This window comes from Tachysurus fulvidraco, chromosome 22, assembly GCF_022655615.1.
Source record: "Tachysurus fulvidraco isolate hzauxx_2018 chromosome 22, HZAU_PFXX_2.0, whole genome shotgun sequence".
NCBI classification, from domain to species: Eukaryota; Metazoa; Chordata; class Actinopteri; order Siluriformes; family Bagridae; genus Tachysurus; species Tachysurus fulvidraco.
In genome coordinates this window covers 12,440,120-12,459,761 of record NC_062539.1, presented here as the reverse complement: position 1 = coordinate 12,459,761, position 19,642 = coordinate 12,440,120, and the positions used below count along the sequence as shown (strand labels likewise).

The 19,642-nt window shown below is 41.4% G+C and overlaps 2 protein-coding genes across 12 annotated transcripts in view; one reads left to right on the top strand and one right to left on the bottom strand.

The window, feature by feature from the left end:
• Nucleotides 1-18,069, bottom strand: part of usp45 (ubiquitin specific peptidase 45) — a 27,599-nt gene extending 9,530 nt beyond the window's left edge. For 6 of the 10 annotated variants that reach the window (XM_027142874.2, XM_027142881.2, XM_027142878.2 and 3 more), the window contains exons 1-7: nt 17,226-17,475; nt 15,834-15,942; nt 15,510-15,679; nt 14,927-15,027; nt 14,149-14,249; nt 297-445; nt 61-156 (exon numbers count right to left, since the gene is read on the bottom strand). In XM_027142874.2, the coding sequence (XP_026998675.2) occupies nt 61-156; nt 297-445; nt 14,149-14,249; nt 14,927-15,027; nt 15,510-15,679; nt 15,834-15,936 (720 nt within the window). In that variant the 5' untranslated portion in view covers nt 15,937-15,942; nt 17,226-17,475. Of the gene's footprint in view, nt 1-60; nt 157-296; nt 446-14,148; nt 14,250-14,926; nt 15,028-15,509; nt 15,680-15,833; nt 15,943-17,225; nt 17,476-17,929 lie in introns of those variants that run through there. The other 4 variants (XM_047806690.1, XM_027142875.2, XM_027142876.2 and 1 more) reach the window with 4 other exon arrangements.
• tstd3 (thiosulfate sulfurtransferase like domain containing 3) lies at nt 17,966-19,642 on the top strand. 2 transcript variants are annotated; one of them, XM_027142889.2, is made up of 4 exons: nt 17,966-18,149; nt 18,411-18,599; nt 18,724-18,883; nt 19,102-19,642. In XM_027142889.2, exons 1-4 carry the CDS (start codon nt 18,047-18,049, stop codon nt 19,166-19,168), a joined length of 519 nt encoding a protein of 172 aa, XP_026998690.1. In that variant the 5' UTR covers nt 17,966-18,046; the 3' UTR covers nt 19,169-19,642. The 2 variants fall into 2 exon arrangements, with proteins under 2 accessions (XP_026998690.1, XP_026998691.1); XM_027142890.2 differs by having other exon boundaries at nt 18,724-18,894; nt 19,102-19,254.

The window sequence follows — 19,642 nt, the reverse complement described above, 5'->3', positions numbered from 1 at the left end:
ACAGTCAGCAACTGTAACACAGTCATTGATGACAGAAGCAGAGTGGTGTGTAGATCGTACCAAATTGGTCTCTGGAGGGAGGCAGATCTTCATCTTGTGTCCTTTCTCCTTCACTTCCTGTATGAGGTCGTTTAGCATGTGTGTCTGAGACAGATTCTGAAAAACCAAGACAAAAAAATGACAAGAAATATATATATATATATATATATATATATATATATATATATATATATATATATATATATATATGTGAAAGAAAATATATAAATAAACAATAAATAAATAAAAAGGTGCACCTGCATGACAGCGTTGAAGAAGCATGTGTTTCCAAGATTTATGATTCCTTTAACAGGAATTAAAGTGCTGTTCACTGGACTCTTCCCTCTCGCTGGCTCGGAATATTCTGCAGGCTCCTCGATCAGTTTGATGATTTTTGATGTTGATCCTGAACAAAAGAAACGGGTATTAAATTCCAGGTACACACGGTCGCTCTGAAAGCCTGTTTAGTCAGTTGCACAAAAACACCACCTAAAAGTATGCTTTTGAGCAACTTTTAATAAAATATGCAGCTTCTGTTCAGCACACGTCTTTCAAACGTTCATCTTTATTTATGCTAAACGAATAAATATTCAGGACTCGGTACACCTTTAAGAGCTCTTAGAGAGAGAAATTAAACACTAAATTAAATTGTATCTGGTTAACCTTCATTGCTAAAAGCAACCTTTTTGTATTTTCATCTGGATTTGAATAAGAAGACCTCCACCTTTCATACAGAGACTCCTTCTGAAATGTAAAAAACGATTCATAGGCTTGAGGCCGTGAGACACAACAGACACACGGTTTGAGAGAGGGAGAGAGAAAGAGAGAAATCTTCTATGTGGCAATAATTAAAGTGCAGAGACTGTGTAGGAATGCGTTTAGTCTTTGTTCTTTAGCTGTAAACACTTTGTGCTGAGCTGCAGCTACTCTACACTGAGACTTTGTTCTTCAGTAAACTCATAAGGAGTTGACAAGGACAGGAAGCGAACTGGCTAATGTGTGCCTCGTGTGAGTTGCTATAAACGGGCCTGGTCCATGCTCTCAGTTCCATGTTTACTTCATTTCCCTGTGTTGTTGTTTTACTGTGTGTGTGTGTGTGTGTGTGTGTGTGTGTGTGTGTGTGTGTGTGTGTGTGTGTGTGTGTGTGTGTGTGTGTGTGTGTGAGAGAGAGAGAGAGAGAGAGAGAGAGAGAGAGAGAGAGAGAGAGAGAGAGAGAGAGAGAGAGAGTTTGGGGCAGCAGCTGGATAGAGTGCAGATGACAGCTGGACAGAGTTCCCAAATTCAGAGAGCTCAGACCGAGACGCAGCTGCAACCCACAACTTCACTCACTCACACACATATACACACACACATGCGCACACACACACGCGCGTCCACACACACGCACACAAACACGGGCTGAGAGAGAGCGAAAGAGAGAGGAATTATCTGAGCAAACCGGAAGACCACAGAAAGTCTGCTGATGAGTTTAAGACTCATGAGACATGCTGACAACCTGCGTACCAACACGAAGGGGGAGTGTGTGTGTGTGTGTGTGTGTGTGTGTGTGTGTGTGCCCTGTCACTAACACCCATACACCAACTGTTTAATCATAATATATCATGGAGCACTGATTTGTTTTAAACAGTGTAATCACAGCCTTTTCTCCTTTGAAACAGAACTCAGTACAATTTTTCTTTTAAGGAGAAATGTTAAAATATTTTACACTCCATAACAGTGTGTGTGTGTGTGTGTGTGTGTGTGTGTGTGTGTGTGTGTGTGTGTGTGTGTGTGTGTGTTGCCTGAGATAGTGTAGTAAATGCACATGTCTCCAAAATCACTACAATGGAAATTAAGTGAAACAAAAGACACAAACATAAACAAAAGTGTGTTTAAAATCAATTCATTCACAAAACTATTTAGATGAAGAAAAACTGAAGAGTAAATGTGAAGTTAAACAGTGTATCAGTCTTTAAGGACCTTCAGACACACTGTAACAACACACTGCTGTAACTAACACACTGCTGTAACAACACACCTTAACACCACACTGCTGTAACTAACACACTGCTGTAACTAACACACTGCTGTAACTAACACACTGCTGTAACACCACACTGCTGTAACACCACACTGCTGTAACACCACACTGCTGTAACGACACACCTTAACACCACACTGCTGTAACACCACACTGCTGTAACGACACACTGCTGTAACAACACACCTTAACACCACACTGCTGTAACACCACACTGCTGTAACAACACACCTTAACACCACACTGCTGTAACACCACACTGCTGTAACAACACACCTTAACACCACACTGCTGTAACACCACACTGCTGTAACGACACACCTTAACACCACACTGCTGTAACACCACACTGCTGTAACGACACACTGCTGTAACAACACACCTTAACACCACACTGCTGTAACACCACACTGCTGTAACAACACACCTTAACACCACACTGCTGTAACACCACACTGCTGTAACGACACACCTTAACACCACACTGCTGTAACACCACACTGCTGTAACAACACACCTTAACACCACACTGCTGTAACTAACACACTGCTGTAACACCACACTGCTGTAACAACACACCTTAACACCACACTGCTGTAACACCACACTGCTGTAACAACACACCTTAACACCACACTGCTGTAACTAACACACTGCTGTAACACCACACTGCTGTAACAACACACCTTAACACCACACTGCTGTAACGACACACTGCTGTAACGACACACTGCTGTAACGACACACTGCTGTAACGACACACTGCTGTAACAACACACCTTAACAACACACTGCTGTAACAACACACCTTAACAACACACTGCTGTAACAACACACTGCTGTAACTAACACACTGCTGTAACTAACACACTGCTGTAACAACACACTGCTATAACTAACACACTGCTGTAACAACACACTGCTGTAACAACACACTGCTGTAACAACACACTGCTGTAACACCACACTGCTGTAACTAACACACTGCTGTAACAACACACTGCTGTAACAACACACTGCTGTAACAACACACTGCTGTAACGACACACTGCTGTAACGACACACTGCTGTAACGACACACTGCTGTAACGACACACTGCTGTAACTATAACACTGCTGTAACGACACACTGCTGTAACTAACACACTGCTATAACACCACACTGCTGTAACTAACACACTGCTGTAACAACACACTGCTGTAACTAACACACTGCTGTAACTAACACACTGCTGTAACACCACACTGCTGTAACTAACACACTGCTGTAACAACACACTGCTATAACACCACACTGCTGTAACTAACACACTGCTGTAACACCACACTGCTGTAACTAACACACTGCTGTAACACCACACTGCTGTAACAACACACCTTAACACCACACTGCTGTAACGACACACTGCTGTAACGACACACTGCTGTAACAACACACCTTAACGACACACTGCTGTAACAACACACCTTAACAACACACTGCTGTAACAACACACCTTAACAACACACTGCTGTAACTAACACACTGCTGTAACTAACACACTGCTGTATCTAACACACTGCTGTAACAACACACTGCTATAACTAACACACTGCTGTAACAACACACTGCTGTAACAACACACTGCTGTAACTAACACACTGCTGTAACTAACACACTGCTGTAACACCACACTGCTGTAACAACACACTGCTGTAACTAACACACTGCTGTAACTAACACACTGCTGTAACGACACACTGCTGTAACTAACACACTGCTGTAACTATAACACTGCTGTAACTATAACACTGCTGTAACGACACACTGCTGTAACTAACACACTGCTATAACACCACACTGCTGTAACTAACACACTGCTGTAACAACACACTGCTGTAACACCACACTGCTGTAACTAACACACTGCTGTAACTAACACACTGCTGTAACAACACACTGCTGTAACAACACACTGCTGTAACTAACACACTGCTGTAACTAACACACTGCTATAACACCACACTGCTGTAACTAACACACTGCTGTAACACCACACTGCTGTAACACCACACTGCTGTAACAACACACTGCTGTAACACCACACTGCTGTAACACCACACTGCCGTAACTAACACACTGCCGTAACTAACACACTGCCGTAACGACACACTGCTGTAACACCACACTGCTGTAACAACACACCTTAACACCACACTGCTGTAACGACACACTGCTGTAACGACACACTGCTGTAACGACACACCTTAACAACACACTGCTGTAACTAACACACTGCTGTAACAACACACTGCTGTAACACCACACTGCTGTAACTAACACACTGCTGTAACAACACACTGCTGTAACACCACACTGCTGTAACTAACACACTACTGTAACAACACACTGCTGTAACACCACACTGCTGTAACACCACACTGCTGTAACACCACACTGCTGTAACACCACACTGCTGTAACACCACACTGCCGTAACACCACACTGCCGTAACTAACACACTGCCGTAACTAACACACTGCCGTAACGACACACTGCTGTAACACCACACTGCTGTAACGACACACTGCTGTAACACCACACCTTAACAACACACTGCTGTAACGACACACTGCTGTAACGACACACTGCTGTAACGACACACTGCTGTAACGACACACTGCTGTAACTAACACACTGCTGTAACTAACACACTGCTGTAACGACACACTGCTGTAACGACACACTGCTGTAACTATAACACTGCTGTAACGACACACTGCTGTAACTAACACACTGCTGTAACAACACACTAACGACACACTGCTGTAACACCACACTGCTGTAACGACACACTGCTGTAACAACACACTGCTGTAACTAACACACTGCTGTAACTAACACACTGCTGTAACTAACACACTGCTGTAACACCACACTGCTGTAACTAACACACTGCTGTAACACCACACTGCTGTAACGACACACTGCTGTAACAACACACTAACGACACACTGCTGTAACACCACACTGCTGTAACGACACACTGCTGTAACTAACACACTGCTGTAACTAACACACTGCTGTAACTAACACACTGCTGTAACGACACACTGCTGTAACTATAACACTGCTGTAACGACACACTGCTGTAACTAACACACTGCTGTAACAGCACACTAACGACACACTGCTGTAACACCACACTGCTGTAACGACACACTGCTGTAACAACACACTGCTGTAACTAACACACTGCTGTAACTAACACACTGCTGTAACACCACACTGCTGTAACTAACACACTGCTGTAACTAACACACTGCTGTAACTAACACACTGCTGTAACTAACACACTGCTGTAACTAACACACTGCTGTAACACCACACTGCTGTAACGACACACTGCTGTAACGACACACTGCTGTAACAACACACTAACGACACACTGCTGTAACTAACACACTGCTGTAACTAACACACTGCCGTAACTAACACACTGCTGTAACTAACACACTGCTGTAACTAACACACTGCTGTAACAACACACTAACGACACACTGCTGTAACTAACACACTGCTGTAACTAACACACTGCTGTAACGACACACTAAAAACACACTGCTGTAACTAACACACTGCTGTAACTAACACACTGCTGTAACTAACACACTGCTGTAACTAACACACTGCTGTAACGACACACTAACGACACACTGCTGTAACTAACACACTGCTGTAACTAACACACTGCTGTAACGACACACTGCTGTAACGACACACTAACGACACACTGCTGTATCTAACACACTGCCGTATCTAACACACTGCTGTAACGACACACTGCTGTAACGACACACTGCTGTAACGACACCCTGCCGTAACTAACACACTGCAGTAACTAACACACTGCCGTAACTAACACACTGCCGTAACTAACACACTGCCGTAACGACACACTGCCGTAACGACACACTGCCGTAACGACACACTGACGACACACTGCTGTAACTAACACACTGCTGTAACTAACACACTGATGTAACTAACACACTGCCGTAACTAACACGCTGCCGTAACTAACACGCTGCCGTAACTAACACGCTGCCGTAACTAACACGCTGCCGTAACTAACACGCTGTCGTATCTAACACGCTGCCGTATCTAACACGCTGCCGTAACTAACACGCTGCCGTAACTAACACACTGCCGTAACTAACACACTGCCGTAACTAACACACTGCCGTAACGACACACTGCCGTAACGACACACTGCTGTAATTACACACTGCTGTAACTAACACACTGTTGTAACTAACACACTGCTGTAACACCACACTGCTGTAACGACACACTAACGACACACTGCTGTAACTAACACACTGCTGTAACGACACACTGCTGTAACGACACACTGCTGTAACGACACACTGCTGTAACGACACACTGCTGTAACGACACACTGCTGTAACGACACACTGCTGTAACTAACACACTGCCGTAACTAACACACTGCCGTAACTAACACACTGCCGTATCTAACACACTGCCGTAACAACACACTGCCGTAACTAACACGCTGTCGTATCTAACACGCTGCCGTAACTAACACATTGCCGTAACTAACACACTGCCGTAACTAACACACTGCCGTATCTAACACACTGCCGTATCTAACACACTGCCGTATCTAACACACTGCCGTATCTAACACACTGCCGTATCTAACACACTGCTGTAACTAACACATTGCTGTAACTAACACACTGCTGTAACTAACACACTGCCGTAACTAACACACTGCTGTATCTAACACACTGCTGTAACTAACACAGTGTTGTACAGAAAAGATTTTTAAGGCCAGATGTAACCAGTGTCTTAGGGAGCAGTTGAACAACTGAAGCTCCTGATGAAGGAGGATAACAACCTCAGACAAAATAAAGTAAAACTTGTTTTTCATCTCGTCCCCACCAGTAATAGCGGAGTGTTACACCAGGAGATTGTGATTCCCCCTAAAGGAGAGATTTCCTGTAAATTCACAGTGCGCTTTTTTTCTCTGCAGCTTTACTGCCTTTATTACACCGTCCCAAGGCCACGTTTCTGTAATCCAACAAATTAATAAATCCATTTAAAAAGATTTCTTTATTCAGAACCTATATAATCAAGCCTATAATTATTGGCACCCTCACAAGGACAGATGTCTGCATTTCATTCAGAGAACTGAGGTTGCTCATCTTCCAAAATAAATTCTGTTGCATTTGAAGAGCAGCAGGTTTTATGGTACAGGCTTATGAACAAACTAACAACATTTACACAGCTCTTTTAAATTCTTAAAAAAAAAAGTTTCATTACAATGTCTCTTACAGCAGTTATTACAACATGAACAATTCTTCAGCTGTTATTGAATAAACACCACACACACATCAAATACAAACCTCACCATCACCACCATCCTCTTCCTCATCATTAACATCCTCACTATCCTCCTCCTCATCATTCTCATTATCCTCATCACCCTCGTCGACACCATCATTATCTTTCCCCTTACTATCATCTTCCTCCTCCTCGTCGTCAGAGCTGTGTGTGAAGCTGAACAGCGGCTGAAGCGGTGGCACGAGGCGTCTCTGGTGCTTGTTGAGGGCAGGAATAAAGAACAGAAAGATTTTCATTTGCTCAAACAAAGGCAGGCCAGCTGTGTTTGAAAGGTAAAGTCTGTCTCAGGGAGGTCAAGTCTCCTCACAGGGGGCCTCAGGTACTCGAGCTGAAGGTCTCCATGCTGACAGAGAGAGCAGTTAATGGATTTTCTTTCTTCTCTGCCGCTGTTGTTATACTCAACTATTATAGATTTGGGAGAAAAAAAAATCTCGCCGGAGCTCTTTTGTGACCAGAAGGAGAGAATAATAATGCAACAACAGCCTGAGGAGTGAAAAGAAAAGTCTGTTGACTATGTCAAATTATTGCCACATGGCCATTTTCATAAACACTGCCTTATTTAGTCATTATATCGTTATTAATTCTATTGAGTTTAGAAACTCCTTTAGTTAGTATTATGTCTATAATCACTATTTAAAATTCTGTATTAATGACGATATCTTGTAAATAATTAGGTTATGTAACATTGATATATTTATTTATATTTGTAGACGTTACATTCAGTATTCAGATGGAGGAAGTGCGCTACGCTCACGTGTAAAAGTATGTGCCCCCTATAGCTCAAACGTGAAGCGGGGGGAAAAAAAGAAAAGAATTCCAAGAAGAAGAAAAAATAGCGAAGAGAAAATCAATAGCTGAGATGAATAAGCTTTTGCTCTGAGCCTCTAAGTGTCCGGATCTGATCATAACATCCCACTACAACATCCTGTAATAACACAACAATAGAATGCACCACTGCATTAATTAAACTTGCCATAAAGCCATGTCCTGTAATACCATGTTGTAATAATGCACTATGATTACACACACAGAGTAATAACAGACTGTTATAAAGCGCTGTAAAGCATTTTTATTGTTAATGAATTAATCCAGTCTTATAGACATGCATTTTATTATAATGTGTGTATATTTACAGTGATGCAATGATAATGAAGTATAATATTAATAAAAATCTATTTACATACAAATTACAATCAAATTACATCACTGCGTTCAAATGTGTTTGTCATATTGACCCTTTTCTGTCTTTTAATGTCACACACAAACACACACACACACACAAAATGCATAAATGATCGTCTTTTTCCCCCGTTTATATTTATCCTGCTCACAAGGAGCTGAAAGCATCTGGAACTCGTAAACATCTGGAAGTTAGTATGGTCATGTGGGAGAGACACCATCTGTCTATAAACACAGAGACGCAAAAACACAGAGGACACACGAGACGCAGAGGAGACGAGAGACAGGAGACCCGAGAGAGTGAGAAAAACACACATCTGTGTGTGTGTGTGTGTGTGTTGGGGGAGTCAATAAATATAAAAATATAAACAAATAATTGATCTTTTAGGAAACACTCTCTAGGAAAGTCAACTTAGGTTAAATCCTCAATTATTCTCTGCAGAAGCCTACACACTGGGTCTAGTCTACAAGCTTGCTCATAAATACACAAATAATTTGTTAAAGATTTTTTTGCGCCCCAAATTAACATAGTTAATCAAAGGAATACTGAGAGAACGGCTGCAGGAGGAAACATGTTTAATGCGGTGAGATCGGTCCATCACTTCCCTGCTTCTGTTAATCCTCTTGTTATTGGCGCTGGTCATGTTTATGAAGATGACAGAAGCAGACAGAGATAATGAGCAGAATTATCTCTCTGTATTGTTAAACATCAGCTCAGGGTTTCAGCTGGCAGAAGTGTTGCTTTGATTAAAATCTAAACTTTATGTCTGACTCTCACTGAGAGTCAGTAAGCTGTTGCTAGGGCACTGCCAGGTGGTTGCTATGGACGTTCGGGTGGATGCTAGTGTGTTTCTTCTTGTTCTGGGTAACAAGTAGATTAACATTCTGCCAGAGGTTTCTGTGAAGAATCTGGCCGGCACACACGTCCATTAGCTGTTAGCATGACATTAGCTTTGTAGCTCCAGTGGAAACGTTAATATCACATAATTTCCGATGTGTTTGTTCATTTAGCAGACATCTGAATCCAGACAGACCTACAAAATACTTCATATCTCATTTTAATACGTTCTTCCTTCAGAATAGTGAAGAACATTAACACTAACACTTTATACATCTTTGTGGTTTGTAAACAATTCTTGTGAGATGATGTGAGCTAGCTGTCCTTCAGGCTACAACTGAAGAGGTGCATGAACATCTGGGACTGCACTCCGAGGTTCCCTTGCTGCTCAGGAAAGAACCTTCTGAAGGAACTTGAAGAACTCTGGTGAAAGATTAAACCATTTTAAGAACAAGAAACTTCCAGTGGCTCTGTGAATAAAACCCTTTAGGAGTAACAAGACTGTGTTCCACTTTCCATGTGCTATTATTTGGGAACTTTAAGAGAAGCAGACGAGATCACCATTTCAGAACTGTTTTACGGCTGAATTTTACCAGGCACTTAGTGTTTCTGCTCAAGGCCGTGATACAGCTACAGGGAAAATCAGAAGAATGGAGAAAGCACTTGAGAAGTAACCATAACGGATGTATTACGGATTATAACGGATGTATTAATATTGAGTGTGAGGTTTTAGATCAGTATTAGAAGGTATGTTATGCTACACTGTGGTATGGAGTGATCTTATGATGAGGTTTTTTATTCCCATGGAGCTGAAGCTGAACTGGGTGAGAGAGTGAGTGAGAAACGCTCATGGACACGTTAGTGAAGCAGCCATCTGTCTGAGACGAGGCATATGGAAAAGCAGATTGTTCCTTGTTGTTTTTCTCTCCCTGCAGCGCTCCAGTCCGCTCGGCTCCACCACCTGACTCTCAGATACGCAGACACCAAATACGAGCTCACGGACACAGAGCTCGCCCTGAGACCTGCACCGATCCATCAGACATTAGGAGCAGACTCTGTGTTGCTGAACAGCTACAGGATGTTAGACTGCTCAATCAGACCCATTATGACCATCAGAATGACCATCACAGAAAAGCCCAGCCTTTGCCCTGAGGAACTGCCACGTGGGAGTCGGAGCTCAGCCCTACGCTCTAATACACTAATGCACCATCAAATCTACGCCGATAGCGAGCGGAAACATCAGCATGAGACAGTATTTATTTCTAATCTGATGATTTGTGATGTGATGCTGAACCGGAACAGGAGCTCAGGAGGAAAAGACAAGCAACACCTAATGTCTTCATTTGTTAGAGAACTCTGTAACCACGAGGCATAAAAACCTTCAACGCTGACATCTGAGGCCAACAACTTCACTGCACACACACAGCTCCTCAGTCCATGCTGTCCTAGAAATCAGTGAAGCAGCAGCATGTCACATGTCACAGTCAGAGCACTCATTCCTGTGCGCACACACACGTGCACACACACACGCGCGCGCACAATGTTAGAATGTTAAATAGCATCAATGAGGAAATGTCACTGCATTAAAGCAAACTCAAACTGCATCTGAATTTGTTTGTTTATTTCTATTTTATTTTGTAGCTCATCAGCAACACAACACAGACATGACTGAGATTTTTCTCTCAAAGTACCACTTGAGCTCTACACATTCCTGCCCACACCATCATCATCATCATCACGACCTCACCTTCTAATTCTCCTCACCATTATCATAAGACAATCACCTGCTCATCATCATCTCTTCATCACAACCAAACCAGAATCTCCTCCTCCTCATCTTTACTATTTCCTTCTCCTCATATCCTAATCACCATCACTTTCCTCCTCATTATCATCACCACCACCACCTCCACCACCACCCTCCTCCTCCTCGTCAGAGCTGTGTGTGAAGCTGAACAGCGGCTGAAGCGGTGGCACGAGGCGTCTCTGGTGCTTGTTGAGGGCAGGAATAAAGAACAGAAAGATTTTCATTTGCTCAAACAAAGGCAGGCCAGCTGTGTTTGAAAGGTAAAGTCTGTCTCAGGGAGGTCAAGTCTCCTCACAGGGGGCCTCAGGTACTCGAGCTGAAGGTCTCCATGCTGACAGAGAGAGCAGTTAATGGATTTTCTTTCTTCTCTGCCGCTGTTGTTATACTCAACTATTATAGATTTGGGAGAAAAAAAAATCTCGCCGGAGCTCTTTTGTGACCAGAAGGAGAGAATAATAATGCAACAACAGCCTGAGGAGTGAAAAGAAATAAAACAGAAAATGCTCTGGCCTTCAAGCAGAAATGCAATTTCACCAGCTCTCTCGCACTAGACTCAGTTCATTTCAGGGGCACAATGGAGTCGTGTTTTTATTCTTCTCCTCTTTAAGCAGGCGGGAGGGAATAAGGTCCCAGGAAAAGTGGCAGCAGGTAATTTACAGAAGTGGAGGACGAGATGGAGGCTGAGGTGGAAGGACGGATTCGGTCTCTTTGACCCAAAACCAGCGACCCGACCACCAGCTATGGCGTGATCCTCACTGAACGATCCGAGGAGGGAAAAGAGAGCAAGGGTTTGTAACTGTAGCAACTGTAACACCAGATAAATGGAGAACTTGCAATCTCACCAGCCTAGAATGTGTGTGTGTAAGCCTCTGTTGTCCATGCAGAGTGTCACATTTTTCATTTTAAGCTTTAATCTGCTGCTTTTTACTGCCCTCTATACACATTTCAACACTGTGAACAAACCCCAGCGGGCATACTGACTAAACACTGCTTCACCACTAATCCCCTACAGCACGTCACAGATGATGTTCAACGCCTCTTTTTACAGACACGCATTAACCAGCAGCAATAAATGGAATAAACAGTATTATGTTAGCCATGTTGTTAACGATAAGCAGCTCCTCCCATTTCTTTAACCTCCCAAAGCCCCGCCTACACGTTTTCTATTGGATCACAAGGCATAGAATCACAAATCAGCAACCAACATCAAGCTAGCACAAAGTGAAAGTAAAACTGTGGAGTCTTCGTGTGTCTTCTATTAAACATTGTAAATGCTGAGTCTAAACTGTAAATATTGGCACCTTTGCTATAAATCTGAATCAAGTTTAAGGCCTTACATTAAAGCCATGCAAAAAAAAAACATTAAAAAAATGTATTGTGTCATCTGTTCATCATTAATGTTTTATCCACATGTGTGTATTCAGCTGATTTAAACACAGCACCAAACATTAATCAGTGACCTCATACAGGGGTTTAGGATATGAGAAGAGTCTGGGATAAACGTTATACTGTACATACTGCAAACAGACTGAAGTCATAAATATCACACACAGACACACAGAGAAAGAGAGAGAGAGAGAGAGAGAGAGAGACAGAAAGACAGAGAGAGGGAGAGAGAGAGATGGAAAGACAGAGAGAGGGAGAGAGAGAGAGGGAGAGACAGAAAGAGAGAGAGAGAGAGAGGGAGAGAGAGAAAGACAGAGACAGAAAGAGGGAGAGAGAGAGACAGAGACAGAAAGAGGGAGAGAGAGAGGGAGAGACAGACAGACACAGAGAGAGAGAGAGAGAGAGAGAGAGAGAGAGAGAGAGAGAGAGAGAGAGAGAGAGAGAGAAATGATGAATTCCTGTATAAAATGCCATAAATGCTCAGACATCAATTCACCGTTTGGAATTTAACTTAGTAAAATTTGCTATTCAAATCATCCTCACACGTTTTTAACACATGGCCTTGGAAATGAAAGCAAATATGTGGCAAAAGAGAAAAAAACAACAACAAAGGCTCAAATTTTCTCCTTATTTCAGGGCCATGTGTACAACACAATTCGCAAAGCATTTCCAAAAACTCTGAGAATCCGAGTGAATCGAGAACGGCACAAAGCGGGTGGCTTTTCACTGCTTTTAATCAACTGCTGAATAAACTACATCGAGTTAAGCTGCTGGCCGACGGATACTGCTGGTGAGATTAATTAACGATCTTAATTAACACTTTGATTGCTTTTTCGTCAAGACTGTTAGATAAAAGGAGAGCAAATGAGTGAATTAATACAATACCAGTCAAAAGTGGTGTGCAATAACACAGCGAGGGGAAAAAATTTCATAATCTAACCTTCATCTTTTGCACTACATATTAATGAGTTACACGTAATAATGAGGATCGCTGCTTCTCTCTCGGTGATAAACAAGTTCCCGTGCAATAATTAAATGCCAGGAAGTCTTTTCACTTTTAATATTCATCTTTAAAAACAGATTTTATGCTTTTAAATTCAAAACTTCAACCTCAGAGCCATTAATCATTTCTATGAGCCCACAAGATCATCATCATCCTCATCATTGTGTGAACAAAGTAATCTGCTCTCACACACGTTTTATGCATACACACAGGTCTACACCCGTACCTCATAGATATAATATCTGTATTTAAAAAAAGACTATATATCTTATAGGCTAAATCTTAATTTGCTGCTTTACTCTAACTGTTACTCTTAAAAAGACATTATAAGGAGCGTGAAAGAGACGTTAAACATGTGGAACTCTGCACCAGCAGAGGGAGCCAGTGAGCCACTGACTGTGTGTTGATCTGATCTCAGGTATAGAAAAAGGTAAATGTTGTGATGAAGATGAAGGTGGTTTACCTGAGGCTGATTTGGCCGAGTGTTTCTGCAGGAAGTCGAGTGTTTGAGCCAAAGCTTTTTTATTGCAGTGTGTGGAGAGTTCCTCATTACACTCAAAACACCTGAGAAGATAAAGGATAGTGTACTTACAGCTACATTAACCTGGTAAAATGTACATTCTGACACTATGTGTGTGTGTGTGTGTGTGTGTGTGTGTGTGTGTGTGTGTGTGTGTGTGTGTGTGTGTATATGTGTGTATGTGTTTGTGTGTATGTTTTTGTATGTGTGCGTATATGTGTGTGTGTCTGTGTGTGTATGTGTGTGTATATGTGCATGTGTGTATGTTTTTGTATGTGTGCGTATATGTGTGTGTGTCTGTGTGTGTATGTGTATGTGTGTATGTGTGTGTGTGTGTTTGTATTTGTGTGTATGTGTTTGTGTGTATGTGTGTGCATGTGTACGTATGTGTGTGTGTGTGTATATGTGCATGTGTGTATGTTTTTGTATGTGTATGTGTGTGTTTGTATATGTGTGTGTGTTTGTGTGTATGTGTGTGTGTGTTTGTATATGTGTGTATGTGTTTGTGTGTACGTGTGTGCATGTGTGTATGTTTTTGTATGTGTACGTATGTGTGTGTGTGTGTATGTGCATGTGTGTATGTTTTTGTATGTGTGCGTATATGTGTGTGTGTCTGTGTGTGTATGTGTATGTGTGTACGTGTGAATGTGTGTGTTTGTTTGTGTGTATATGTGTGTGTGTGTGTTTGTGTGTTTGTGTGTGTGTGTGTGTGTATGTATACCAGGCCTTCCAGGTGCTGAGACTGATGCTGATGCAGTGAGAGTCTGAGACATGAGCCTGCTGGTGTTTCACTGAGTGCTGTTTCTCTGACTGACTACATCCCTACACATAAACACACACAGACGTATTAACGATCCAGTACCTTAATACTTTCAAGGGAAAAAAATCAATAAAGTTATTTCTGATAATAATATTTATTTTTATATTTGAAAAGTTGTTTTGTTGGTGAGTCTCTCCAATTCTCAAGAGCGCACTGTTTTATATTGAGTGCCCCTAAACTGTATGAGTAGATTATCCTGTTGGGTGTGAAAGTTTGTGTCCCACACACTTTGTGTTTTTATTGGCAAGATCAAGAGCCAGATTCCAGAACCAAGGTGATAAATACAGGTAAAGAAAAAAAAAAGAAAATAAGAATAATGATACAAATACATAAATAAAGAATAGCAGAGATTTGAAATAGTATACAAATATTTGCAAGTATAAAATGTTCTATACAGGGCAAGTTATAAATCTATGAGTGGCTTCATATTAATCTGGTACCTTATCAAGTGCCTTATTATCATTATTATTATTATTATTATTACCTGGAAGCCACATTTGAGACACACCAGGATGTCATGAGCTCCAGCCTGCTCCGACTCAAACACATCTCTCTCCCTCATGCAGTCACAGCAAACGGACCACAGACTTCCTGTCACCGCTTTCTTCACTGAGTTCAACTCCACTGCTTTACTCACGTGCTGACACGTCAGTCCTGGTACACACACAGACACAAACACACACACAAAAACGTCAACAAAGCAAACCAGTTTGATGACGTAATAATAACAGTACATCTCCAATAGTTTTTTGCTCTTACATAGCAACTCACCAAACCATAAACACGTAATGAAACACTTCCATCTTACCGCTAATCTCATCTGACGATTCTTCTTCACGAGGTTTCCTCGGCTTGTTGGACCGCTTCGTCATCTCGGCCGTTTTTAAGGAGAAGGGATCTTTTAGCCGCATCTGTATCTGGACAAGAGGAACATTTGGTAAATATGTTTACCAGCGACAGGTATTTGGAATTTAAACCTAAACCTTAACTATAACTGGCAACACTGTGATCACTACAGCTCTCTAAAGCCCTGATCACAGACTGATGCTCAGATTAGTTCTCCTCATGAAGGTGTGTGACTTGCTTATTCATCTGGGATTCTACTCTAAATGCATCATATCAGTATTTTCACAAAACCATTACGCTGTGTTTTCTGTTCTATAAACCAAGCAGCAGAAATAAATCCATGGACAGAAACCCATCTGAACTGACATGTGGAGAAAATCTGGGTTATGTTCCAGTGGAAAAAGAGGATCTGCACTTCTTCTGTTTTATGAAGCACTCACACGTTTCTCTCGTCTTCCAGTTTAAACTGCAGAACAATAAAATATAGACTAAGTTATAAAGGGTGAGTCAGAGAAGAGAGGGATTAGAGACACTGAGCTAGCACAGCTCCACACCACAGGGTGTGTCTTGCTGATGAATGTGTTAGGCCACGCCCACTACAACATGCTGTTATAATAAAGAAGTCTATAACACTGCAGTGTGTGTAGTGCCCATGGAGTGTATAGTGCCTGCTGTAGACATGCCCATCTCTGTGTGACTTATACACACATCATTTTTCACATGTGAATCTAATGACACCTCATAAGAACTGATCCTATCTGTATACAGCTCATGATTGTCATTATTAACCAGGGTATATCACTAAATATCTCTCTATCACACACACTCTTTCTCTCTCTCACACACACACTTTCTCTCTCTCTCTCTCACACACACTTTCTCTCTCTCTCATACACACACACTCTTTCTTTCTTTCTCTCTCTCTCTCTCTCTCTCTCACACACACACACTCTTTCTCTCTCTTACACACACACTCCTCTCTCTCTCTCTCTCTCGCTCTCACGCACACACATTTTCTCTCTCTCTCTCTCTCTCTCACACACACACACACACACACACACACACACACACACACACACATACATACACACATACACACATACACACACGTAAATATAATATGCAGATATATATATATCGCCATAGCCACTGAGTATTAGACCTACACATGGTATAATCTACTCAAAAGGTCAATCAATACACCAAAATAAACACTTTATTAACTACATACACAAATTAGTAATTCATTCCACACATCATTTACATCTCTCTCTGTCTGTCCCTCTCTCTATCTGTCTGTCTGTCTGTCTCTTTCTCTCTCTGAGGATTAGCAGACAAAGCTAACACCACTTACACCAGCTCGTGTTACCTGACACCTGTCCCAAAGTCTCCGGAAAAAGATAGAAATGTGGAGATTCTGCTTTTCCTCTGCGATATTATCCTTATTAGTAACTCCAATATGTTTCTGTTGGAACCGGATAATTATTCTCTATTCACAGTATTCACATTATCACGAGTGGTTAACGCAGTTTGAGGCATTTCGAAACAACACGGAAGACACGGTACCACGTGGTTAATCATGACGTCACCTTGACGAATGCAAAACCGCGTTTTGAAAGATACGGAAGCCGGTACGGTTTTAAAGGTTTTTTAAATGACTGACTTAAGTTTAAATTTGATATGTACTTTCTTTAATGTGGAACCAGAAACTATTATTCATTTGTTTGTAAAATATAGTTTCTCTTGTAATGGAATTAACTTTATCGTTAAAAAAAATACATTACATCAATTTTATTGAAAGTATTATTTATTCTCTTTTATAAAATAGTAGGTTATCATAGGAGTGCATCATTAAATATGATCTGTATCATTGAACACACATTCAAAATATAATATTATTAAGGTAGTAAAGAGGCGTTTTATTCCTAAACGTTTTAAATAAAACCCCACCTCCTGTGTCATGATTGGCTTATGGTAATACGTCTTACCGATTATCCAATCACAACTCAGTTCTCGAGAGCGTTTTACCCAATCATACAAAAGAAGGAAGTGATTTACCTGAACGCGGGTGGGATCAACAAGTAACCGGATAAGGGCGTTTCGGTGACTGCAAAGTCGTGTTGAACTTCACTGTGACTTAAACCTAAAATAATAAACACTCAAACAAACATTAAAATGGCTTTAAACGCGTGCTATCGACTGACGAGGTGTGTTTTACAAGTTGCAGAAAGCAGAACTGTTGCTGTGAGAGCGTTAGCATCGCGCTCGCGCTGTTTATGTGAGTAACATTAATAACCTGAGTTTTATTATTTCCTGCTCTTGATTTCACAAATATTATCGTGACTGTTATACACTATCTTCTGGCTGTAAATCATGCAACCTTTATTACATTGAGGTTTCCATAGCTAAGATCTGTATATAGCCGAAGTTACTAGCTCGCTAGTTGTGTTATTGTTGGTGTCGTAATTAAACTGTCGTAAAGCTGCTTCAGTAGAAACGTGTCATTAGAGCAGTGAAAGTGATTATAGTAGTGTCTCAGATCGGCAGGCCGGTGTGAGTGCAGACCTTTGGACGCGCAGTTTCTCTGCAGCTGATCAGCCCGCGGTGTCGGTGACTTATGAGCAGATAAAAAAGCTTCTTGTGACCAGGTCCGGTGTTGTAATTGACGTGAGAGAGCCGTGGGAACTCCGAGAATACGGCAGTATACCTGGCTCTATTAACGTGCCACGTGAGTACTCACTTTTATCAGCATGTAGGATTAAAGGAAAAACAAACTACTGTGGTATGCAAAGTGTGTGTGTGTGTGTGTGTGTGTGTGTGTGTGTGTGTGTGTGTGTGTGTGTGTCGTGCAGTGGGTCAGGTGATTGCGGCTCTTCAGCTGAAGCCAGAAGAGTTTAAGGAGAAATATGGAGGTGAAATGCCTATGGTTGGTGAACGCCTGATCTTTACCTGTCTGGCAGGTGTGAGGAGTCCAAAAGCTCTGGAAGCAGCTCAGTCCTTAGGATACTCCAAGTGAGGAAGAGGTTTCACTCATCCTCATCATCCTCATCACAATAATATTATTTACATGACTATTATAACCAGTAACTCAGCTTTTATCTGTAATGTTCACACTGCAATAATTCAAACACTTATAGTTTTGTTGTCTTCTGTGAGAAATTAATGTGAAAAAGGCTGATGTATATAAATATGAATGAAACTCAATATACACTGTGTATGTGTGTGTGCAGTGTACAGCACTATCCAGGAGGATGGCAAGACTGGGCTAAACATGAAATACTGCAGACTAAAGCGTGAGTCATCATGAAGATGTTAAACTGTGAGAAATATACAAAAAGAAAATTTCCATGTACACTGTAATAAAGGACGGACTGGTCAACGTCGTTCAGCTGCAAATTTGATCATTATTTATTTGCCAAATATAAAGAAATGAATACTGAAACTGCACAGAAAGTCAAATTACTCTTGTCCTATTTTATAAGCTTCTGTATATATTTACCAACATGTTTATTGTGTGTTTAGCTTCATTAAAGATATTTATCAGGAAGCTTGAATTGAATTGAAATGAATTCTGGGATACAGCCATAACTGAAGCAGGTTTAATAATCGCTGCACCTTTATAATTAATTTAGGAAGTTATTAGTGTATGTGGGATTATTCTAAGGCTCATGCTCTGGAAACAGAAGACAGTACTGTATAAAAGTTTGCACTCATTTGCCTTAAATCTTGTACTTTCAGTGTCTGATTGATAAATAAATGACTTGAATGCAA